Genomic DNA, 20,255 nt, shown 5'->3' on the forward strand with positions numbered 1-20,255 from the left:
TTTCGAGAATCAACCAGAGAAACTAGGCTAGCAATTATGCTGCTCCAGGAAATAATAGAAATTGCATTAAAACATAGGGATACAACACGGTGGAAGAAATATTGTTGTTTTGTATGTTGCAGATTCAATTACATCTTCTAACCATCCATAACTATACACCAACTCCACCACGCTCTATAATTGTGGGATTCAATTAAGATTCAAGTCCAAATTTGTTTCATTTGCTTCTTCAGCGGCTTCCTGAAAAATCAAAAAACGCCAATATAAAAATTAGTTTTTGAAAGCTTCAAGAACCTTCAAACACATTTCTTCGATAAGAACCAATTTTCAACTGTTTACATAACCAAAAAGGCAACTTCATGGGCAATAAATTTGGATGATCATAATGAAGAGGATGGACTATATACTAAAATTGCAGGGTGTTTCGGTTAGATGGGTGAAATATCGAAGCAAAAAGGAAAGAACAATCATAACTAGCAAAAGAAATGCTTTTATAATTTCAAACCTGAGCATCTTCCATCAAGACATCATCTCTGTTAGTTTTCCCACTTGAGCCATCCTCTGTTGTTGGCTGTGGTGATGATCCACCCTCACTACCAGAATCCTCCGCAGCATCTTGCTTCTGGTTTTTTGTAACAGACACCTGCAATGTTGTATGCATCTCATAACCATTCACTCTAAAGCCAGAAGCTAATGTCTACAACGTAATATGATCTCATCTTAAGGCTGCGGTGAAAATAAGAGCTGAACTCTAGATGATAAAATTTACAGATTAGAACAATCGAAGTAAGACTCTTTAAGGGAAATGATAACCCTGACTATGTAGAGAAATAACATCCCCCTTGAGAATATGATGAGGTATTCATTTATTTATAGTGTGCATCTTCACTTTCATTTCTGATATCTATGTACCGATTTTCATACAATATCAGTGCATTTATCAAAATGAGACATAATATTAGAGTTAGGGTCTAACATTATAACCCTCAACCCATACTACGAATTCAAAGTTTTGGGGTAGTGGAAGGGTCAGTTGAAATGGTATCAGAGCAACCCACGTTCATTTGCCATCGGACACGAATTTAGAGCGGATTTGAGAAAAAATATAATAATGTGTGATTTCAAAGTTCGGTCAATAAAAAGGTCACACAGCCTGCATGTTAGAATATAAAATTATAGCAATCAACCCTCACCACAACTTCAAATCTTTAGTGTAGTGGAAGAGTCCTTTGACAAATAGAGAAATAACAGTAATAATGAGAAGAAACTCTTCCATAGAAGGTGCAGAGATCTCATCAGACTGGAAAATTAAATTCAACTTTTTTATATAGCCTAATGATCATCAAACGCTCTGTTTATTGGTTTTTCTTATATTACTATCATGGGTTTTGTCAGCAGTAAGTAAGACAAGAAATCACTACAAGAAAGATTTCTGAAAATGTTCCAAAATAAGCTCATGAGAATATGCTGCAGAGAAGTGATTGGTTTGAATTTAAAGTTCAATACATCAGTGTTATTTTCTTAATTTAAGTTCAAGCCTTGGACCACCTCATTAAATTTCGATTAGTTCTAGATGGAGGATGTGAATATCATTCAGTAAACATAACAAATAGCAAAAAGAGTAAAAGTCACTAATGAGTCTTGTGTCCCCTATCTTGAAAATGTACTCAGAGACATCATATCATAATTTAACAATCGCATGCTTAAGGTATAGATATGACTATAGTAATTAACATGTATGAAAGAAAATTGCATGGTAGTCACTAAAAATGGCGTTTGTAACCGTATTGTTAATTAGAATCCTTCTTATTTTTTAAAGCTTGTGTTAATTAAATATGGTCGTTGCACACATATCAACTCAGAAATACGTGTACACACTCCACCCTTTGAAGTAATGACAAGCATTGACTCGGATATAGATTAAAGAAAAAACAATCAACGCCACCCTCACCCTATCAAATTTCAGCATGGGTTCTGGTTGAGCAGAAAAAGGAAAATTCTGTACCGCAATCCAATCAAACCCCCTTTTCATTGTAATTTGCCGAATTCTCTTCTCCATCATAAGCGAAGGTGTAATGGAAAAGGTCGCTGAAAGAAACCTTTGCTTGATAGTAAATCACAAAGAGGGGAACTTAGATAATAGGAACTGGGAAGTTTAACTCTGTCTCACAGGCAAATGCACATACACACATGAAACCCAGGATATGCTGGAAAAGGTGGCAAGATTATCTCCACATTAGTAAAATCATTGTTAACGTGAAAGAACAATAACTATGTAAAAGCAAGCTAATAAATTATTCAAACAACAGATAATCAGGAAGCACTGTAAAAAGTTTGATTGTGCGTGAAATTGTGGCATGTAAATCCTTGCGGACACGTGTGCAACCGAGTACTTTCAAAGTAGAAGGAGATTCTCTACTTGTTAATTGATACTGACAACACACTCAAATTCATCGAAGTTATCAAACCCTGACCTAAATGAATTAATTATAAAGCCCTTCTGATTCCTGATAACTTATGCTAACCTAGAGGATGTTTTACCGTACATGTCAAACAAGAATCCAAACTGCTTACATTTAGTAGTTCCAATTGATCTTTATATACTTAGCTGAACAATTATTTAATCAACCATAAAATTCAATTCTGTATAAAATACCTAAAACCCCTCTAAAATTATGATCACCTCATTCACCTACTACTCGTAAACGCTAGCCAATAGATGCATCAATTCTATGCGTGAGTCCCAACCTCACTAAACTACTGTTTTCCTTGTAAACACTAGCAGAAGATGCATTAACTCTTGCATGAGCCAAAATCTTGAATGAAATTATAAAAGCCCTACTCGATCCTGATAATTTATGCTAAACCTGCTAACATAGAGGTTATTTTATAATGTACATGTCAAATTAGAGTCCAAAACGGTTGATATTTAATAGCTCCAATTAATCTTGAAATCCTTACCTGAACACTCATTTAATCAACTGTAAATTTCAATTTATGTTTATGCCTTAGCATATAATGCCTAAAATCCCTCCAAAATCGTGATTACCCCAGTAAACTACTACTTCCCAGTGCACTGGCCAGTAGAGGTGTCAACTCTAAGCATGGGACTCAACCTCGCTAATGGCTAAAGTACTACATTCGTTGTATACAAGAGCCAGAGATGCATCAACTCTAATAATGAGCATAATCTTCCTTATTCTAATGATTCAAATGTATCTTTGTATCTCAAACATTTTAAAGTGATCCCATCAAGAAAATCAATCTCACAAAGTGCCAGCTTCTTCTTTCCATGTGGCATCACATGCAACATGAATAAGTCCATCATAAACCATGTTCTAATGAACACAGTTCCTGTATAAGCCCAGGGACATTCACACCCTTCCAGCAAATGAAAACAATTTCACAATATATTTGCAATTATAGACATTTCTTCGGTGTTTTTCACATCCATTGTGCATAATGTAGTGTGATTTTATATATAATTCAATTTTAGAAATATCTTACAAGGAAAAGGTATCAAAAGAACAAGTGATTAAAATATTAGGAAAGTACAGGAAAACGTAAACAATCCTTGCTCAGAAGCAAAAAAAACTCTCTTAGTTCATTTCTTAATGTTGTTGCCTGTTATTTCATGCAATGTTTGCTACGCAGATTCCAAATGCATTAATGGTGCATGAAACACGATTAGTTCTACTCCTCTTCAGACATCTAACTCTTGACACTGAGAAAAATATGAGAACATAGTCTCCTTAATCATACTTTAAAACCTCAATGCACTTCTCATATTTCAATCATTCTAGAGAAAATATATGAAAAGAGCTAGCTCCACAACTACAAAACTTCAACTACACCAGCTCCAACAACACCAGAACATCAACTGCATGCATGCTTGCTCACATGCACACACACGCACATGAGAGAGAGAAAGAGAGGGAGAGGAAAAGGGAGGAAGGGAGTTCATCTTTTCGGAGAGATAAAACACATTTCATCTCAGTTGCTAATCTTTTTTTTTTTAGAATTCATATAGGAATTAAGGGTTACCATTTTTATCTGGTATTACTTTCTTCTTCCTTTCCATAAAAACCAATTTCAAGGAAGAAGATGAATACAAGCATGTGCAAGTCATATGAATGGTCCAATTACCGCTGCCAATTACCTGGCTCATGGTTAGCTTAGCCTGGTATAACTTTAAGCAAGAGCTAATATCTGGATCTCACTGCTTCAACTCAGAAGTGATATTCTCTGAAGTATGAGGTAAAACGTGAATATATAATTTGCTCCTATGTATTTACCCCGACAGATCTTTATCTATTTATTTTGTTTAACTGCTCTATCTGATGTGTCTACACATTCATATCGCAGGCAACAATTGACTCATCATACCTATCATAATCCTCACTGGTCTCCGCCGATTACCTAGTCACAGGATAAAAGGGAAACCACTAAATTGTCTCTCGAACCTTTTCATCGGTTGTGGTAAACATCTAATATCACTTTAACACCAAAAGAAAAACTCAGTGCAGCCACCTCACAAATCTTATGTCATCAAATTCGCTCGAATGACAGGTCAACAATTTTTCTATTTGAAAACACAGAAAAGTATAGATCAGCAAACCGAATGTCAAAAAATTATAATTACAACACATAATATCATAGCCCTACATGTCAGCTATCCAGGAGACCACCTCCACCTATCCAGGAGTGCTAGATGCGTGAAGACGTGGAGGAATGAGAATTTCACGATGGCCGGTGGGGTGTCAAAAAAACAAATCGAGGAAGTGATAATTATTGGTGGCAGAGTGGATGAGAACATGATGACCATCAGAAGAAAAGAGCACAGCAAGCAGCGTGGGAATTTTGGAGAAATAAAGAGGCTGGAGGCTAAGGTGAGGAAATGAAAGAAACCAAAATAAAGGGGCATTTGCTTGGGCTGGATGAGAACGAGTCAAGTGTTGAGAGGATGAAGCTTGACCAACCAAAGGCGGGAACGAGAGGATCTTCATCGAGATTGACGAATTGGTAGCGTGAAATGCTTCAAAAAATGACTTTTTTTTTTGGGGGGGTGGGGGTGGTGGGGAGGTGGGAGGGCTGAAGGAATCCTTTGGGTTTATTTGAATGTAAGATGATCCAAGATTTTATAGAAAGATGGAGGGTGCCTTGGATTAATTAGATAGGTGATAGAGCTGGTTTTGTAGATAGCTAACATGTAGGGCTATAACATTTTGTGTTTTAAATAACAATTTCTGACACTTGGATTGCTTATATGTACTTTTTTGTGTTTTCAAATAGAAAATTTGTGACATCTCATTCATGCAGATTGATGACGTAAGATTGGTGGCATGGCTGCAGTGAGTATTTTCCTATGTTAAAAGGTTATTACTTATTAGAGCGTTTTTTACTACCGACGAAAAGGGTCAGGGGACAATTTATTCATTTCCCTTTCCCTTGGTGACTACATTGCCAACAGAGAGTGGGGAAGATGATGATTAGTGATGAGTCCATCGTTCCCAGCGATGTGGATCTCATCGTAGGTACTTACACTACGCAGGATCATAATCGAAGACCAATGCCTTCAAAATAAAAAAGGCTAATCAATAAAGCCAATAATGACACTTATATACCCTTCAATATATATGCTTATAAGTTAATAACAGTTTCATTTTCCTACATGTTTAAAAAATTTAAGATATGAATACTTCAGGGGCACATTCATAAAACTCACAGATGATACTTATATTAGAGATGGTCATGTTCGAATTGCAAATTTATTCCATTAGATAGTAGAGCTCTATTTGTCAGCATTTTTCCAATTCTGGATTTGAAAATGTAAATGTTCAAGAATGACTAATGGACACGATAAAGAAGTGGAACTTTCTTTTGTTCTTTCTGGAGTGGGATTGGTATTTGTCTACAAGGAGTAGGGGTTGGGGTCAGGTAGTTTCAATTGCATTTGCAAACTGTCATATATGGTCCTAGGATTAGGCACAAAGGTACAAAATGTGCAAGAATATAGACATCCTAAAAGATAATAGTATTCAGATTTTTCTTTTAGGGCGCATATAAAGATAATTATTAACTAAAGTTGTGCCAATATTCATATATACTTATTATGATTTATTACCACTAAACAGGCTCAAAAAGGGTGTGGGATGCTAAAATGAGAGTAAGAATGCTAAGTTTTGGCAAACTGATACTTTAAGGGAATCATGTCATGTACTATTTTTGTCTAAAGGAACAATAAGAGAAGCTGCGTATACAGTTATGTATCTCGATATATTTCTAGAGTTTGGGCTAAGATTCAAAAACTCGCAATAGTATGAACATTCCAAGGGATGTGAGTATTTGGATAATATTTAGCAAAAACTGCATAGCCATCAACTAAAGGAGAAACCGTAAAGATTCTAGTTTTGAGTGAAAACCTCATTATGTTTGGACACCACAATATATGTGTATGAGTTAGTCCAAGATCCAAGACCCAAGAATATGAGCATTCAGATTTATTCCAGGTAACTTACACATCACTTACACTTCAACTGCAGGTGTGTCAGGGAACTAAACTTGTGAACTGACCTTGTGATTTATCAAAGTTCAGTGTCACAATGTGGAGATAACAACATTCCAAGGGATATGAATATCTGGATAATTTTTAGTATAAATTGTATAGCCATCAACTAAAGGAGAAACCTTGAAGGTTTTGGTTTCGAGTGGAACTTCGCCATGTTTGGGCATAATGATATAACCCAAGGATATGAGCATTCAGATTATTTTACAATTAACTTGCACATCACTTGCACTTCTACTAGAGGTGTGTAAGGAAACAAAATTTATAAATTGTCTTCGTGATTTATTAGCATTCAGTATCACAATGTGGAGAGAGTCTGGTTCATTAGCATCTACACCCTCCTCAAAAGGATGTAAGGTGATTGTGAATTGCAATGAGGGATAAATGCAGCATAACCATTGCCAAAGGGTGTTATACATGATTTCACCTTATATTTCTAAAGGAACACTTACCAATCCCGAGGACTTTTGTTGTTCATGCAATTGTGACAATAAGTTAAACCAAACTTCCAAAACTCCACCAAGAATTCCAAAATTCCAACATATGGGTGATACCAAAGAGTCAGATGTCTATATTTTCCCCCATTTTAGGGCCATTGCATGTAATTTCGGACAACATACTAGCATCCAAAGGATATGAGAATTTTGATTTCACACTCAATATGGGCATTCAAAAGGATTGTACCAAAGTTTTCATCTTAGTTTCAAGTCATGACTTTTATTTATATAAGACTTTCAAAATTTAAAAATATAGCCCGAGAATGCATATGCCTCTTCCCTGGAAGGATGAATTTTATCTGATTACGAGAAGGCATTAAGTCAAATATTTAATTTTGTCTGCTTATAAAGTATCAAGTCTTTTTTAAATTTCGTTCAACTTAGGGAGAAGTTTCATTTGGTCCCATTTCTTAGACTTCAAGAAGCCTATAAAGAAAATTTCAATAAACTCCATAGCCCTTTGTGGTAATCAAAATAATTTGAAGTGTATGGCTAGCTTTGTTTATGGTTTAAATCACCTGGAGCTGAGAGGTAGTTATGAGAGGAAACACTGATATTATCTAGCTCAGTTTCTATGCATTGGATTACTCGAGGGGACTTCACAATGTGATGGTGCTCCTATATCAACTCATGAAGTTTAAGGGATTTCAAGATTGTATTAGTGCCTATAATCTTTGTCACCTGAAGAAGATATGGATTCACTTGGTCAACTACACAACATGGTCAAATAGACGATAAGAAGTTGATAGAAATTGGAGTACTATTGATAGTGTTACTTAATGATGATTGGATTCTTCATTATACAATAGTTAAATAAAATTTCTGCAAATTGTGTTATCAGATCATTGCCTACTGTTATATCTATAGTAAAAGATAAAGATGGTGGGAAAAAACCATCTCGTTTTTTTTTCAAAATGTGGACCAATAATGATAAATTCATGCAAATTGTTGAAGACTCGTGGAGTTTCCCTGCTAGATGATGCAAAATGTACATAATTGTGCAAAAGCTTAAGAAGCTCAAGGTGGAGTTTAAGAAATTAAATAGAAATTATTATTCAAAAAATAGTGAAAAAGTGACAAAAGCTAAAGCTTTGAGAGTGATGAGAGGTTTTTTTCCATAAATCTATGAAGAAGCCGATATAATAATAAAATCATGGTGCTCTACGATAGAGAGGGGAAAGAATTACTGATGAGATAAATTTGATTGACGAAAATTTGATGGGTACCTCTAACAATGATCTACAATTGCCTAACAATGACTTTTTTATTGCTGGTTATTGTTTCAATGATGCACGATTGATGCACAGAGATACTCTTAATCAAAAGGTTAATGAGCTGAAATTCACAAAATGTATTTATATCCACAATAAAAGCACCTAGCCTTGATGGATTCTCTGAACCTTTTTTATACAAGTGTGAGTTATAATTGGAGAGGACATTCTTGAAGCATTCATCTCATGAGTTGTCAAAATTATAAGACTTATGGAATGAAATTTTTCTTTAATGATTGTCTTCACAAGTATTTTCATGGGAAGAGAGGTTTGAGACAAGAGGATTTTTTCCTCTATCTATCAACAAAGAGGCTGAACAAAACTCAAGATTTAGGTGTCTTCATTACCATCACAAATATGCAAAAAAGAGGGATAATTTGTTATTGTTTAGCAAGGGGGATATTACTCTTGTTGAATAAGTTCCTATAAAGCTTCAATAGAATGTCTGAACTTCAAAAAATCTAGATAAATGTATTATGTTTTTAGGGGTGGGAATCTGAATGTTAGGATCAGAGTTATGCTAATCTTGGCTAATGCTATGAAAGGGTTACCATATGATATTTCGATGTTCCTTTGGTATGTAGGAGATTATCAGCAGCTAATTGTCATCAACTATATCCAAATTTAAATTCAAATTCACGACTTGTAAAATAGACACTTGTTTTATGCAGAGATGGTCATATATACTAGGAGTGTTCTATTTGATGTTTTCTATTTGATGTTCATCTATTTTGATCTAGCAATTATGAGCTACCAAAAAAATATTCCACAAGATTGATGGCATATGCAGAAGGTTTCTTCAGAGAGGCTCTTTGGAAATATATAGGACCCCGCTTGTCTCTAGGAGAATATGTCAAAGTCATAATAAAGGTAGATTGGGATCAGTTGAGGATTGCAGTTTGGTAGCTACTACTAAACACCTTTGCTCTATTAATGAAAAGACAGATTTGTTATGGATGAAGTGGATTCATGAATAGTACTTAAAAAGGGATAACAATTGGAATGTTAGAGCTAAGAACGATAGTTCTTTGGGATGGAAATAAATCCTCAAAGTGAGGGATAAAATCTTACGGAAATGGGAAATTCATTATGGTCAAATGAAACAGCAAAGTTGTTGTAAAGAAGATAAATTCATTTTGAGTGATGCTTATGAATGATTTCTTGACTCTTCACCTTATGTTAATTGGCATTCTATAGTTTGTGGTGGTCTCAATTTCCCTAAGCATTCATATATTGTGTGGCTGGTTATGAAAAAAGATTAATGACCCTCGATAAAATTGAAATTAGAGATATCATTAGCTAATGCATCTTACCTATGCGACCAAGCTCAAGAAGATCACAAGCACGTGCTCTTTTCATGTAACGTTTCAAGCGTTGTTCGGAATCAGGTTATCAAATGGCTAAATTTTCAATTCCACTAATGCAAAATGGGGTTTTTTTCTGGAATGGTTTTTAGGTGAGAGCAAGTTTAGCAGCAGTGACCTTAGGCGACTGTCGATTATCACTTGCCCCATAAAGCAAGCACGTATCTGTAAGTGGTTTTGGCCTCATGAGCCAAATCTGTATCCCGACCCGTCAAGAATCTGACCCGGTTGTTGGGAATATCTCACATTCTGAGATTTCTTCCGTTGGAGATCGGGTCTTACGAAGAGAATGATTTAGAGAGACGGTAGGCAAATTTTTTGGGGACGCAGGTGGAGAGAGAACGCCCATAAATAGAGAGTTCTTCTCCTCTGGAATATAGAACAATCTCCATCGGAGTCTCAAAAAAATACTCTCTCGTTCCTTCATTGGTATCAGAGCCTTATACCCTTCGATTCCATTAAAATTCTTCGCAGATCTCGCACCTCCTGCGCCTGACTCCCGTCGCCTGAGATCCTCAACCGACCGCACCTCCTCCACCTGCGATTCAATCGCCTACGGAGCCCGCCACATTGATCCCCAAACCCTAGCCTCCTTCCCACCGCCAGCACTCCTGTGGAGCTCTGTCGACCCGCGTCTTCTTCTGACCTCCGAAATCGCCCTCCCTTTCCTCTGATCTCCATTGACCCGTGCCAGCAATCGCCACCGACTCGTTCACTGACTCGCCCTCCAACTCACGTTGACCCGCGTCGCACCCGTACGCAGCCGCCCTCCGGCTAGACTCATCCCTCCAATTTTTTCTCTCCTCACTGTAAGTATCAAACTTCTGTTGGAGGCATCAATTCTTTTTCATCCCGCGCCAACAATCACCGCCGACTCGTTTGCTGACTCGCCCGCCAACTCGCGCTCGCTAACCCGCGTCACCACTCGTAAATAGCCGTCTTCCGGCTGGACTCAGCCCTTCAATTTTTCTCTCCTCACTGTAAGTATCAAAATTCTGTTGGAGGTATCGATTTTTTTTTCATCCCATTGTTTTGTTTTCTTGTGGGGATTTTTTTTTTAATCTGGATCTGCTTGAAAACGGAAAAGGGGTCTGTTAAATAAGGAAAGAAATAATTTTTTTACTGAATTTATATGGTTATAGTAGTATTTTATAATTAGCTAGTATATTTATACAAGGATCCTCAATTTATAGTTTTCATTAAATTGCTACAGTTGAAAATTCCATTTTTTTAATCTCTGATTTAACCTTAATAATACTTACCATTTATTTGCTTCTTGCAATTAACGTTTATTAATCTTGTTGTGATCAACTTTTTTAATATATCTTATCCTTATATTTCATTATTATAGTTACAGTATAACTTTTTAACTTTTTTATTTATAGATGTTTTAGTATCAATTAATTAAGTTAGTTTTATATTTTAGCACCTGAAATCCATTCCATTTGAAATATCATACAGCTTTATTATCGTCATGGCTAGTAAATTGATTGCATCTGCACTAGCAAAAATAGAACGCCTTAATGGTTCCAACTATGACATGTGGTATAGGAAAATTAAGTACGGACTTATCCATGACAATCTACATAGTGTCCTAGATGTTTCTGCACCAAACTCTTGGTGATGATCCCACTGACACTCAGAAAAAAGAGCTTGATCAGTGGCAACTTAAGGACAATAAGGCTAAAAGCTTGATGTTAATGTTCATGGAAGATAGTTTAATCAAAATTTTTAAAAACTATAATACGGCTAAGAAAATGTGGCTTGCAGTTAAGGAGAAATATGACACTACTTCTGAGGTGAACATACAGCTCTTAATGCATAGATTCAATTCATGTCGTATGCAAGAAGGTGACAATGTCACCGAACATGTGAACAAGATGATTGTCATGGATAAGGACCTAGCTTCAGTAGGATCTGAAACTCCTGAGAAATTGCAGATGGCAACTATTTTGAATAGCCTGCCACCGTCACTAGATATGGCCGTTACAACACTTAGGCTTAATGGAACCATTAAACGTGTTATTGACTTCCCAGCCCAATTAGCAATGGAACAGGATTTACTAGCTAGGAGGAAAGGTTCAGATGTGAACCTTGTGCAGCAAGAAGAAACAAATGCAGCTCACTACCGCAAGGCACAAGGAAGTCATCAGATTGGACTTGTCAAGCCTTCCTTCAAAGGACCTGGCCAGCAACGCGCTCGCGGTAAGAAAGGACCTTCTAGATCATGCTACATCTGTAGGAAGTTCGACCACTTCAAAAGCTAACTATCCACAGGCAAAGAATAAAGGCGATCCCAAACACCCAGAACAAGGAGGATCTGGTAAGCGGGAGTTCATCGACGTCATTGAGTGCAATGTTGCAACTACTAACGCTGGTGGTTGGTGTATTAACTCGGGAGCAACCCGACATATTACAAAGACGAAGAAAGGGATACGCGACTTCAAGGAGGTGAAGAAAGGAGATCAAATGATTTACATGAGGAACAATACCTACCTAGATGTTGAAGGTATTGGTTCGTACAAATTGGATATTGATGACAGCATCATGGTTCTCAAGGAAGTATTTTATGCACCTGGCATAAGACGTAATCTAATCTCCGTCCCAGTTTTCCTGAAGAAAGGCCTTGAAGTTAGGTTTTACAATAATAGTCTCTATTGAGAAAGACAAAAAAGTGTATGCTATGGGCAAGTTTGTACCCGAACATGATTTGTCTGTCTTTCCGTTGTAAAACCTTAAATTTGCAATAAGAAGTCTGATTTGCTTTATTCCTCGTGTCTTTTATCTGATTTTGATCTAAGACATATAAGACTAGGACACCCTAATAACAGAAAGATAGATCAGATAATTAAAATGGATTTGTTATCAAATCTGCCAGGTGTAAGGACATTACCTGTGAACACTGCGTAACAGGAAAAATGACTAGAAAGTCATTTCCTGAAGGTGCGAGGGCAAGTAAACTTTTAGAGTTAGTTCATTCTGACATTTGTGGACCGTTAAGCGTAAAGACTCGAGGTAATAAAGAATATTTTATAACCTTCATAGATGATTATTTCAAGTATACTTTTGCGTATCTTTTAAACAGAAAATTAGAAGCATTCGAATATTTTAAAAGATACAAGACAGAAGTAGAAAGGAAACTTGGAAGGTATATTAATGTGTTAAGAACTGATAGAGGTGGAGAATTCAACTCAAAAGAATTTGAAAACTATTGCACTCATTATGTTATTAAGAGACATACCACTATACCTTACACGTCACAACAGAATGGAATTCCCACAAAATCAGTCGAGTCAACACCATATGAGATTTGGAATGGACACAAACCTGATTTGAGTCACTTAAGAAAATAGGGTTGTGTTGCACATGTTCTCATTCCATATCAGGTTAGAGATAAGCTGGATCTCAAAACCTTAAAGTGTAGATTTATAGTTATAGGCTATTCTGAAAAATCTAAATGATATAGATTCTTCCATGAAGATAAAGGGGTCATTGAAAATAGAGATGCTATTTTTCTAAAAAAATCTAGAGGAAAGGGAACAAGGTCAAGAGGCAGTACACCTATGCTAGACTTAGATGATGTTCTTAATGATGACCTGGATATAGTTGATGAAATACATCATCCAACTATGGAAAATGAACCTTTAAATGAGAATATGCCTATGAAAAATCAACCAGGTGAACCTGTCCAACCTGTCAGCCTTAGTGGTAATAAAAGACCTAGAACAACACCTGCATGGATGGATGATTATTATCTGTATTCATGTGAACCATCATGTTTCTCAGTAGATATTGACATAGATGAGCACTGATCCCTTGAATTATGTGGATGATATGAACACACATGAATCGGAACAATGGCTGGAAGCCATGAAAAGGGAGCTTGACTCAATAGAGAGAAACAATGTATAGGAGCTATTGACTTACCAAAAGATAGGAAGTCCATAGGATGTAAATGGGTGTTAAAAAAAATATCGGGTTGATGGGTCTATTGATACATTTAAAGCCTGATTAGTTGCTAAAGGCTTTACTCAGAAGGCAAATATAGATTATCAGGAGACTTATTCTCCCGTGGCTAAATTTGCTTCTATAAGAATTATCTTAGCAATTGTAACACATATTGACTTGGAATTTTTCCAAATGAATGTCAACACTGCATTCCTCAACGGAGAGTTGAAGGAAATAATATATATGAATCAACCTGAGAGATTTCAGGTTGAAGGACAGGAAAATAAGGTATATAAATTAAAAAAATCTTTATATGGTTTAAAACAGTCATCTAGATAGTGGTATCTCAAATTTCATAGTACGGTTATCCAACTTGGTTTCATTGCAAATAAATTAGATAAATGTGTATATATCTCGAAGAGTGGCAGCAGTTTCACAATATGATCTCTATATATAAATGATATTTTACTAGCTAGAAATAACATAGAAGTGCTGAAAGAATCAAGTCAACACTTAATAGTGAATTTGAGATGAAGGATATGGGAGATGCATCATATGTTATTGGTATACAGATCCTTAGGGATAGAAAGTCTAAAATGTTAAGTTTAAATTAAGAAAGATATTTGCATACAATACTTAAAAGATTTGGAATGCAGAATTGTAATCCTACACCAACACCTTTGGTTATGAAAAAACGGTTGTGTAAAGAACAATGTCCTGAAGAAGAGCAGAAACCGCTTGGTGTCCCGTATGCACAAACTGTTAGAAGCTTGATGTATGCAATGTTGTGTACTAGACCAGACCTGACATATCCGGTGAGTTTGGTTAGTAGATAACAAAGTAATCCTGGCCCAGCACATTTGGAGGCTTTTAAGAGGAATTTGAAGTACCTGAAAGGTATTGTGTACCATAAGTTAGTTTATCAAGCAGACTCGCTTGAAGTTCTTGATTACTCCAATGCTGATTTCGGAGGAGACAAAGATGACGTGAAGTCCACTTTCGAACATTTGTTCATTTTTTGTGGTGCAGCTGTTTCTCGGGGTAGTAAAAAATAAGGATGTGTGGTAAGATACACACAAAAAACTGAGTACATAGCTTGTAGTATGATCGCTACTCATGCAATCTGGATAAGACGATTCCTAAAGAATTTGGATCTCAATTTGGTGGATGGACCAATTGAGATATACTGTGATAATCAAGCAACCATCAGCTTGATCAACAGTGGTGCAAACAGTTCTAAAAGAAAACATTTTGAGATGCAATATCATTATATTCGTGATATTGTGGAGGAAGAAGAAGTCGGTGTGACTTATATTCCTACTAGTGACATGATTGTTGATCCCTTGACGAAGGGTATCTCAGCAGGTACATTCATCAAACATGTTGGTTTGATGGGACTTAGAAATGTCTAAGTCAATGAAACTTTCATGAATAATGAAAGGAGACAATCATAGGTAATGGTTGTACTCGATTTATTCACGTAGAGTGAAAAGTGAATATATCTCACGGACAGTGGGAGTATGGAATTACATCTTGAGTCACATCTCACAAATAGTGTAAGTGTGTGCTTGGAAAACATTTGGTTATTTCGGCCAAGTGGGAGATGTAAGTGGTTTTGGCCTCATGGACCAAATCTATAACCCAACCCGTTAAAAATCTGACCCGATTGTTGGGAATATCTCACATTCTGGGATTTCTTCCGTTGAGATCGGGTCTTACGAAGAGAATGGTTTAGAGAGATAGTAGGCAACTTTTTTGGGGACGCAGGTGGAGAGGGAACGCCCATAAATAGAAAGGAGTTTTTCTCCTTCGGAATATAGAACAATCTACATCTGAGTCCCAAAAGAAATACTCTCTCGTTCCTTCAGTATCTTCCTTTTTTCCATGAGGATGGGGAACTGGGATGATTGGTGGAAATAGGTAATTTAAGTTCTTACCTTAAGTTTTAATTTTTATTCAATTAATCCTCGAATGTAGATAAATGGATCAATTTTTTTGTATGCAATCTCTTATAGCAATAGTAAAATATTATTGAACTTTCGTAGTAATTTTAAAAATACAAAAATTATTGAAAGGAGATTTAAATGTTTCGTGCACTGCATTTGATTCGTGAAAATGGGTAATTTATGTTCTTGCCTTAAGTTTTCATTTTTGTTCAATTAATCCTTGAATGTAGATAAATGGATCAATTTTTTTGTAAGCAATCTCTTATAGCAATAGTAAAATATTATAGAATTTTAAAAACAAAAAAATTATTGAAAGGAGATTTAAATGATTTGTGCACTATATTTGATTTTGGCTAATTATTATACATCCCCCCCCCAAAAAAAATTGGACAATTATTAGATAACCCACCAAAACATTGAAAATATTAACAAACCCCCTTAAGTTTAGGGGTTTTCTAAAAAACCTTTAATTTTGACAATTTATCAAGAAAACCCCCTAAAAAGTAATTGTTTTAAAGTGGTTTTCAGATAAAATCTCAAAGTTAAAGAAGGTTTTCTGAAGAAAAAAATCTTAAATATAATGGGATTTTCTGATAATCCCTAACCCTAAGGGGTTTTCTGGTATTTTGAAAGTTATAGGGTTATCTAATAATCATCCAATAAGGGGGTTGTCCTAAAATTTAGCATTTGACCTTTTCTCTTTCCTCTACTTTTTAAATGTACATATAGATGACACGTTAAATTTTGCAAAGACAAATAGTTTCAAAAAAAACCCTTAACTTGGGGGTTTTGCAGACAACTCTCCTATTTAAATTTTAAAACCCCCAAACTTTGAGGGGAACTTTGAGGGGTTTTACACATAACCCCCCTAAACTTCTTTTATTCCATCGAAGTCTTTAAAGATTTTCCACTTTAAGCCGCCAAAGTAACACCGTAAAATTGAAAGTCACGTGCATTCGCATGATAAATTAAGACAAAAATACTCCTTATCAACTCCTTATCATTCAAAACATCATCCTTCTACTTTTAAATCATTTTTATTAAATTTTGACATCTAATAGGCACTTTCACCTTTTCGGACATATAGTCAGTATGTGACACATTAATGTGTAAGGGGTTCAGTAGAATAAAGAAGTTCAAGGGGGTTTCGATGCAAAACCCCTTAAAGTGTAGGAAGCTGTGTAGAATTAAAGTAGTCAAGGACTTGCAAACCCTCCAAAGTTCAAGGATTTTATTTAACCTAAAAGGAATAAATAAGTTTACGACTGATTTATTTGGCAAGTGCGGATCCGCAGTCACTTTAAGCGAGTGCCAATAGACTTGCTCTTTAGGTAACTACAAAAGAACAAATTACATGCAAGCTTTGTTGCTACTATCTACATTCTATAGGAGGGAAGGAATTTAAGAAACCACAATATAACGTGTTAAGGGGTTGCTAAAATTGTTTGGCAAATCAAACTTTGGGTAATCATGGCTACCTTTCATAATCGTATTCTTCTCGAGTATATTAAGTGGATAGTCTTTGAAAAGTAATTGTATTCTTCTTGAGTACATTAAGTGGATAGAGCCTTTGAAAAGATCATTTGTGCTCTATTTTTATATATGTTTTCATATGTAAACAGAGTTGTAAACTTGTAATAGTTGATTCATCCCACTAGTTCCTTTCAAGATGATCTGTATCTCAGGTATACCTGAGCATTGATTTTGTATTATCTTTTCTCATTGGTTAATAAAGTATAATATTTCATTCGACCAAAAAAACAGTTTAGTTCTTATTAATTCTCATCTTGTCAAGAAGCATGTCATTGTGTAGGGGAAGTTAGCTAATGCCCGAGGGGTACAGTCCTTTTTATTGAAGGAAAAACAAATGCAATACATATTTTCCAATGTGGGCCTAAACAAACTTATCTAACCCTTCTAGTATACTAACTACTCTAGTACATGCAAAATCAACACTTTACTCTCGAGCTGACCTCTGTCAGTTAAACAATTGAACCCATGTGTGTTTAAAGGTTGTAGTAACTCCCTATTCAGTCTCCAAAACCAGCTAGAAAACTTTTTATTTGTTACCAGTTTGTAATAAGCCCTTTGTTTAGAATTTAGGGCTCTTAGGAATTTTCTATGTTTAGCGATAAAAGAAACTTTTGGAGCTTGTTAGGCTTTTACTTTGTTTAGTGAGCAAGTCAAAATCCCACTTTGTTAATCAACATAAAAGGCCCTAATTATGATAATTTACTCTAGATTATATTCCAAATCTCACAGTACTAATGCATTAGCGGAGCTTGCCATAATCTCAAAGATTACATATTGAATCTCAAACAATTAATAGATCAACTGATTCTTTAGTGTATAGTCGTGGATCCATTATTTTTTGGGTTCATATGTACTTAAAATCCACAAGAGTTGTGACTGCATATTGTATTCTGATATTGTCTTATAAAACGTCTGACAAAAGATAAATTGACAAAAGATAAATTGAACTCCATATGGATTAAAAGACATACTACTTAAGACTCAATTATCTCTAAACTGTCAGTTGTTTCCTAAGTAGCATGCTAAAATCCAAGACAAAACATAATTATGTTAGGGGCATAATCTTAACTAACAAGAACATTAAGTCATACTATGAGATTAATTAGATTATCAGTAACCATATTCCTGATGCAAGATGTGACTTCTAGAGTTGTACTAGTTCAAAAAGAGTCTATAGTTAGATAGAGTTGGTTATGAAAATTAGCATTACTCATTCAACACAAAACATATGTCTTAGCTTGTGAAAAATTATAAGTTCGAATGCACGTCATGGGCAAATGTTTTCACCTTCCTGCAAGCAATTGACTTCTCTAATAACCACCTTCTTGCTCATCCTCTTTAAATGGTTTCAACTATTTCTGTTTCTTAGAACCTCACACACATCCACGGACCAAGAAGCCACATTTCCTATCTCCCAAAAAAATAGTAGCATCCCTATGGTTCTCTACCAAAATAAAACCTCACTCTCTGCCGAATAAAAATTCAGGAACACTTAAAGATTACCCTTATCCACATTCTAATTTTATCTTCAACAAGTACCAAGATCTCACCTGAAACACTTCAATACTCTTTTAAGAACTCCGAAAATCAAATCATACTCAAGTTATGATTCCATATAAAGCACCAAATTTACATCCAGGAGCATCCAAAAGAAAAACCCACGTCCTAAATTACTATTTTGGATGAAATAAATCGAAAGAAATTATCATAATGAACAAAAGGGATTTTAAAGAACAGCCAAAGCATGAAATTTCTCACCCTATAATCCAAAAAAAAACCCAGATGAATCGTACCGGAACATAGCGAAACTTCCTCTTCGGCGGGTCCTCGGGTGTGGCAGGAACTCCATCGTTTTTGGACGGAGAAATTGGAGTCCATTTGTAGAGCATGAGGTTGGACGGTTCGCTGTTGGAGGTCTTATTAGGGTTTGACGAGGAGGAGTTGTTGCTGGTGGTGCTAGGGTTTGGGAGTGGGACCCACCTTTTGGTCCACTTCCTCACTGGTCCGGTGAAGGCGACTGCGGGCTGGAAGCGGGTCGAGGAGCGGCCGAGGCGGGCACCGACGCCCTCCATGGGAGCTCTGGAGAGTGTGAGCCGCGCGTGCTCGTGGGATTGACGGCGGAAGAGGGGGTAACTTGAGGTGTGTTTTTTTGCAAATCAATTCTCGGTTAAGTTGCTTCCCTTTGATACGGTCGGGTTTTGCTTATTTCTATGATGTTTTTATCAAAAATAAAAGGGAAAATTGCTTCTAGTCTCAAAATCTAACTTTCAATGTGTCTTAACCCTCCAATTTTCAACAATGTGTTGCAGCCTTTTTTTTTTTTTGAAAAAATTGTGTTCAGGCTTATGGTTATTATATTAACATGTTAACTCTTAGGGTTAACATGTTAACTCTTTATGGTTAACATGTTAACTCTTAATAGTTAACATGTTTAAGAGCTAACATGTTAACTGTAAAGAGTTAACATGTTAACCATAAGAGTTAACATGTTAACCCTAAGAGTTAACATTCACTGACATGAGAAAGATGAAGGTAAAATTAGGATTTAAACCGGCTGTCATGTCTAATCATGAGCTGATATATCTGTAGGCTGTCTAAAAATCACAATAGATAGCTGATCCCCATCAAGTTTCAATCCGACGACTTCTATATTTCAATGATGAAAGTTACAATCAGATGACGTTCATGTCAACAAATGAAAACTGCAAATGGAGGACTTTTCAAATATGGATCGAGAAGAGTTACAATTCAACGACACTTCCGATAACTAATGAAAAATCTATTTAGTGGTATTCACAATCAACAGTGAGAGTTACAATCTGACGACTTTCACACCCCACAACAGTTAAAGCAAAGATTACTGAATAATGGTCATTGCAACGCTCTACAAAAGAGGTTACAAGTTAACTAACCCCTTCTAAACGCGGAATTCATCTTCGTGTTTCAATTCTTGAAACGCAGGCGACCCCCGTGTTTCAAAGCTGCAACAAACAAAACGCAAGCGGCCCTCAAGTTTTTGATGTTCAATCAACACCCAACTCCGCGTCTCAATCCTAGGACACGGAGTTAGGGTCCTGAACGTCAAATTAGGCGTTTGACTCATTCAAATATGAGTCGAACGGTTTCAGAAC

General features: G+C 36.0%; 1 protein-coding gene across 2 annotated transcripts; it reads right to left on the minus strand.

Annotated features, from left to right (window-relative positions):
• Positions 1 to 19,318, minus strand: LOC109825640. 2 transcript variants are annotated; one of them, XM_020392505.1, is made up of 4 exons: positions 18,883 to 19,318; positions 1,952 to 2,099; positions 506 to 643; positions 1 to 240 (listed from the first exon to the last, which is right to left on the minus strand). In XM_020392505.1, the coding sequence occupies exons 1-4, from the start codon at positions 19,194 to 19,196 to the stop codon at positions 190 to 192; spliced, it is 651 nt and encodes a 216-aa protein (XP_020248094.1). In that variant the 5' UTR covers positions 19,197 to 19,318; the 3' UTR covers positions 1 to 189. The 2 variants fall into 2 exon arrangements, with proteins under 2 accessions (XP_020248094.1, XP_020248101.1); XM_020392512.1 differs by lacking the exon at positions 1,952 to 2,099 and having other exon boundaries at positions 41 to 240; positions 18,918 to 19,305.

The sequence above is a fragment of the Asparagus officinalis genome, chromosome 1 (assembly GCF_001876935.1).
Source record: "Asparagus officinalis chromosome 1, Aspof.V1, whole genome shotgun sequence".
In the NCBI taxonomy this organism is placed as follows: domain Eukaryota; kingdom Viridiplantae; phylum Streptophyta; class Magnoliopsida; order Asparagales; family Asparagaceae; genus Asparagus; species Asparagus officinalis.

Bases quoted from the DNA above. Each gene is read 5' to 3' on its own strand.
- LOC109825640 (XM_020392505.1), bottom strand. From the start codon at position 19,196: ATGGAGGGCGTCGGTGCCCGCCTCGGCCGCTCCTCGACCCGCTTCCAG. The intron at 644-1,951 runs GTGAGGGTGGCG...ACAACATTGCAG, and splicing joins CCATGCTGAAATTTGATAGG to GTGTCTGTTACAAAAAACCA. The intron at 241-505 runs GTTTGAAATTAT...TTGATTTTTCAG, and splicing joins TCTTGATGGAAGATGCTCAG to GAAGCCGCTGAAGAAGCAAA.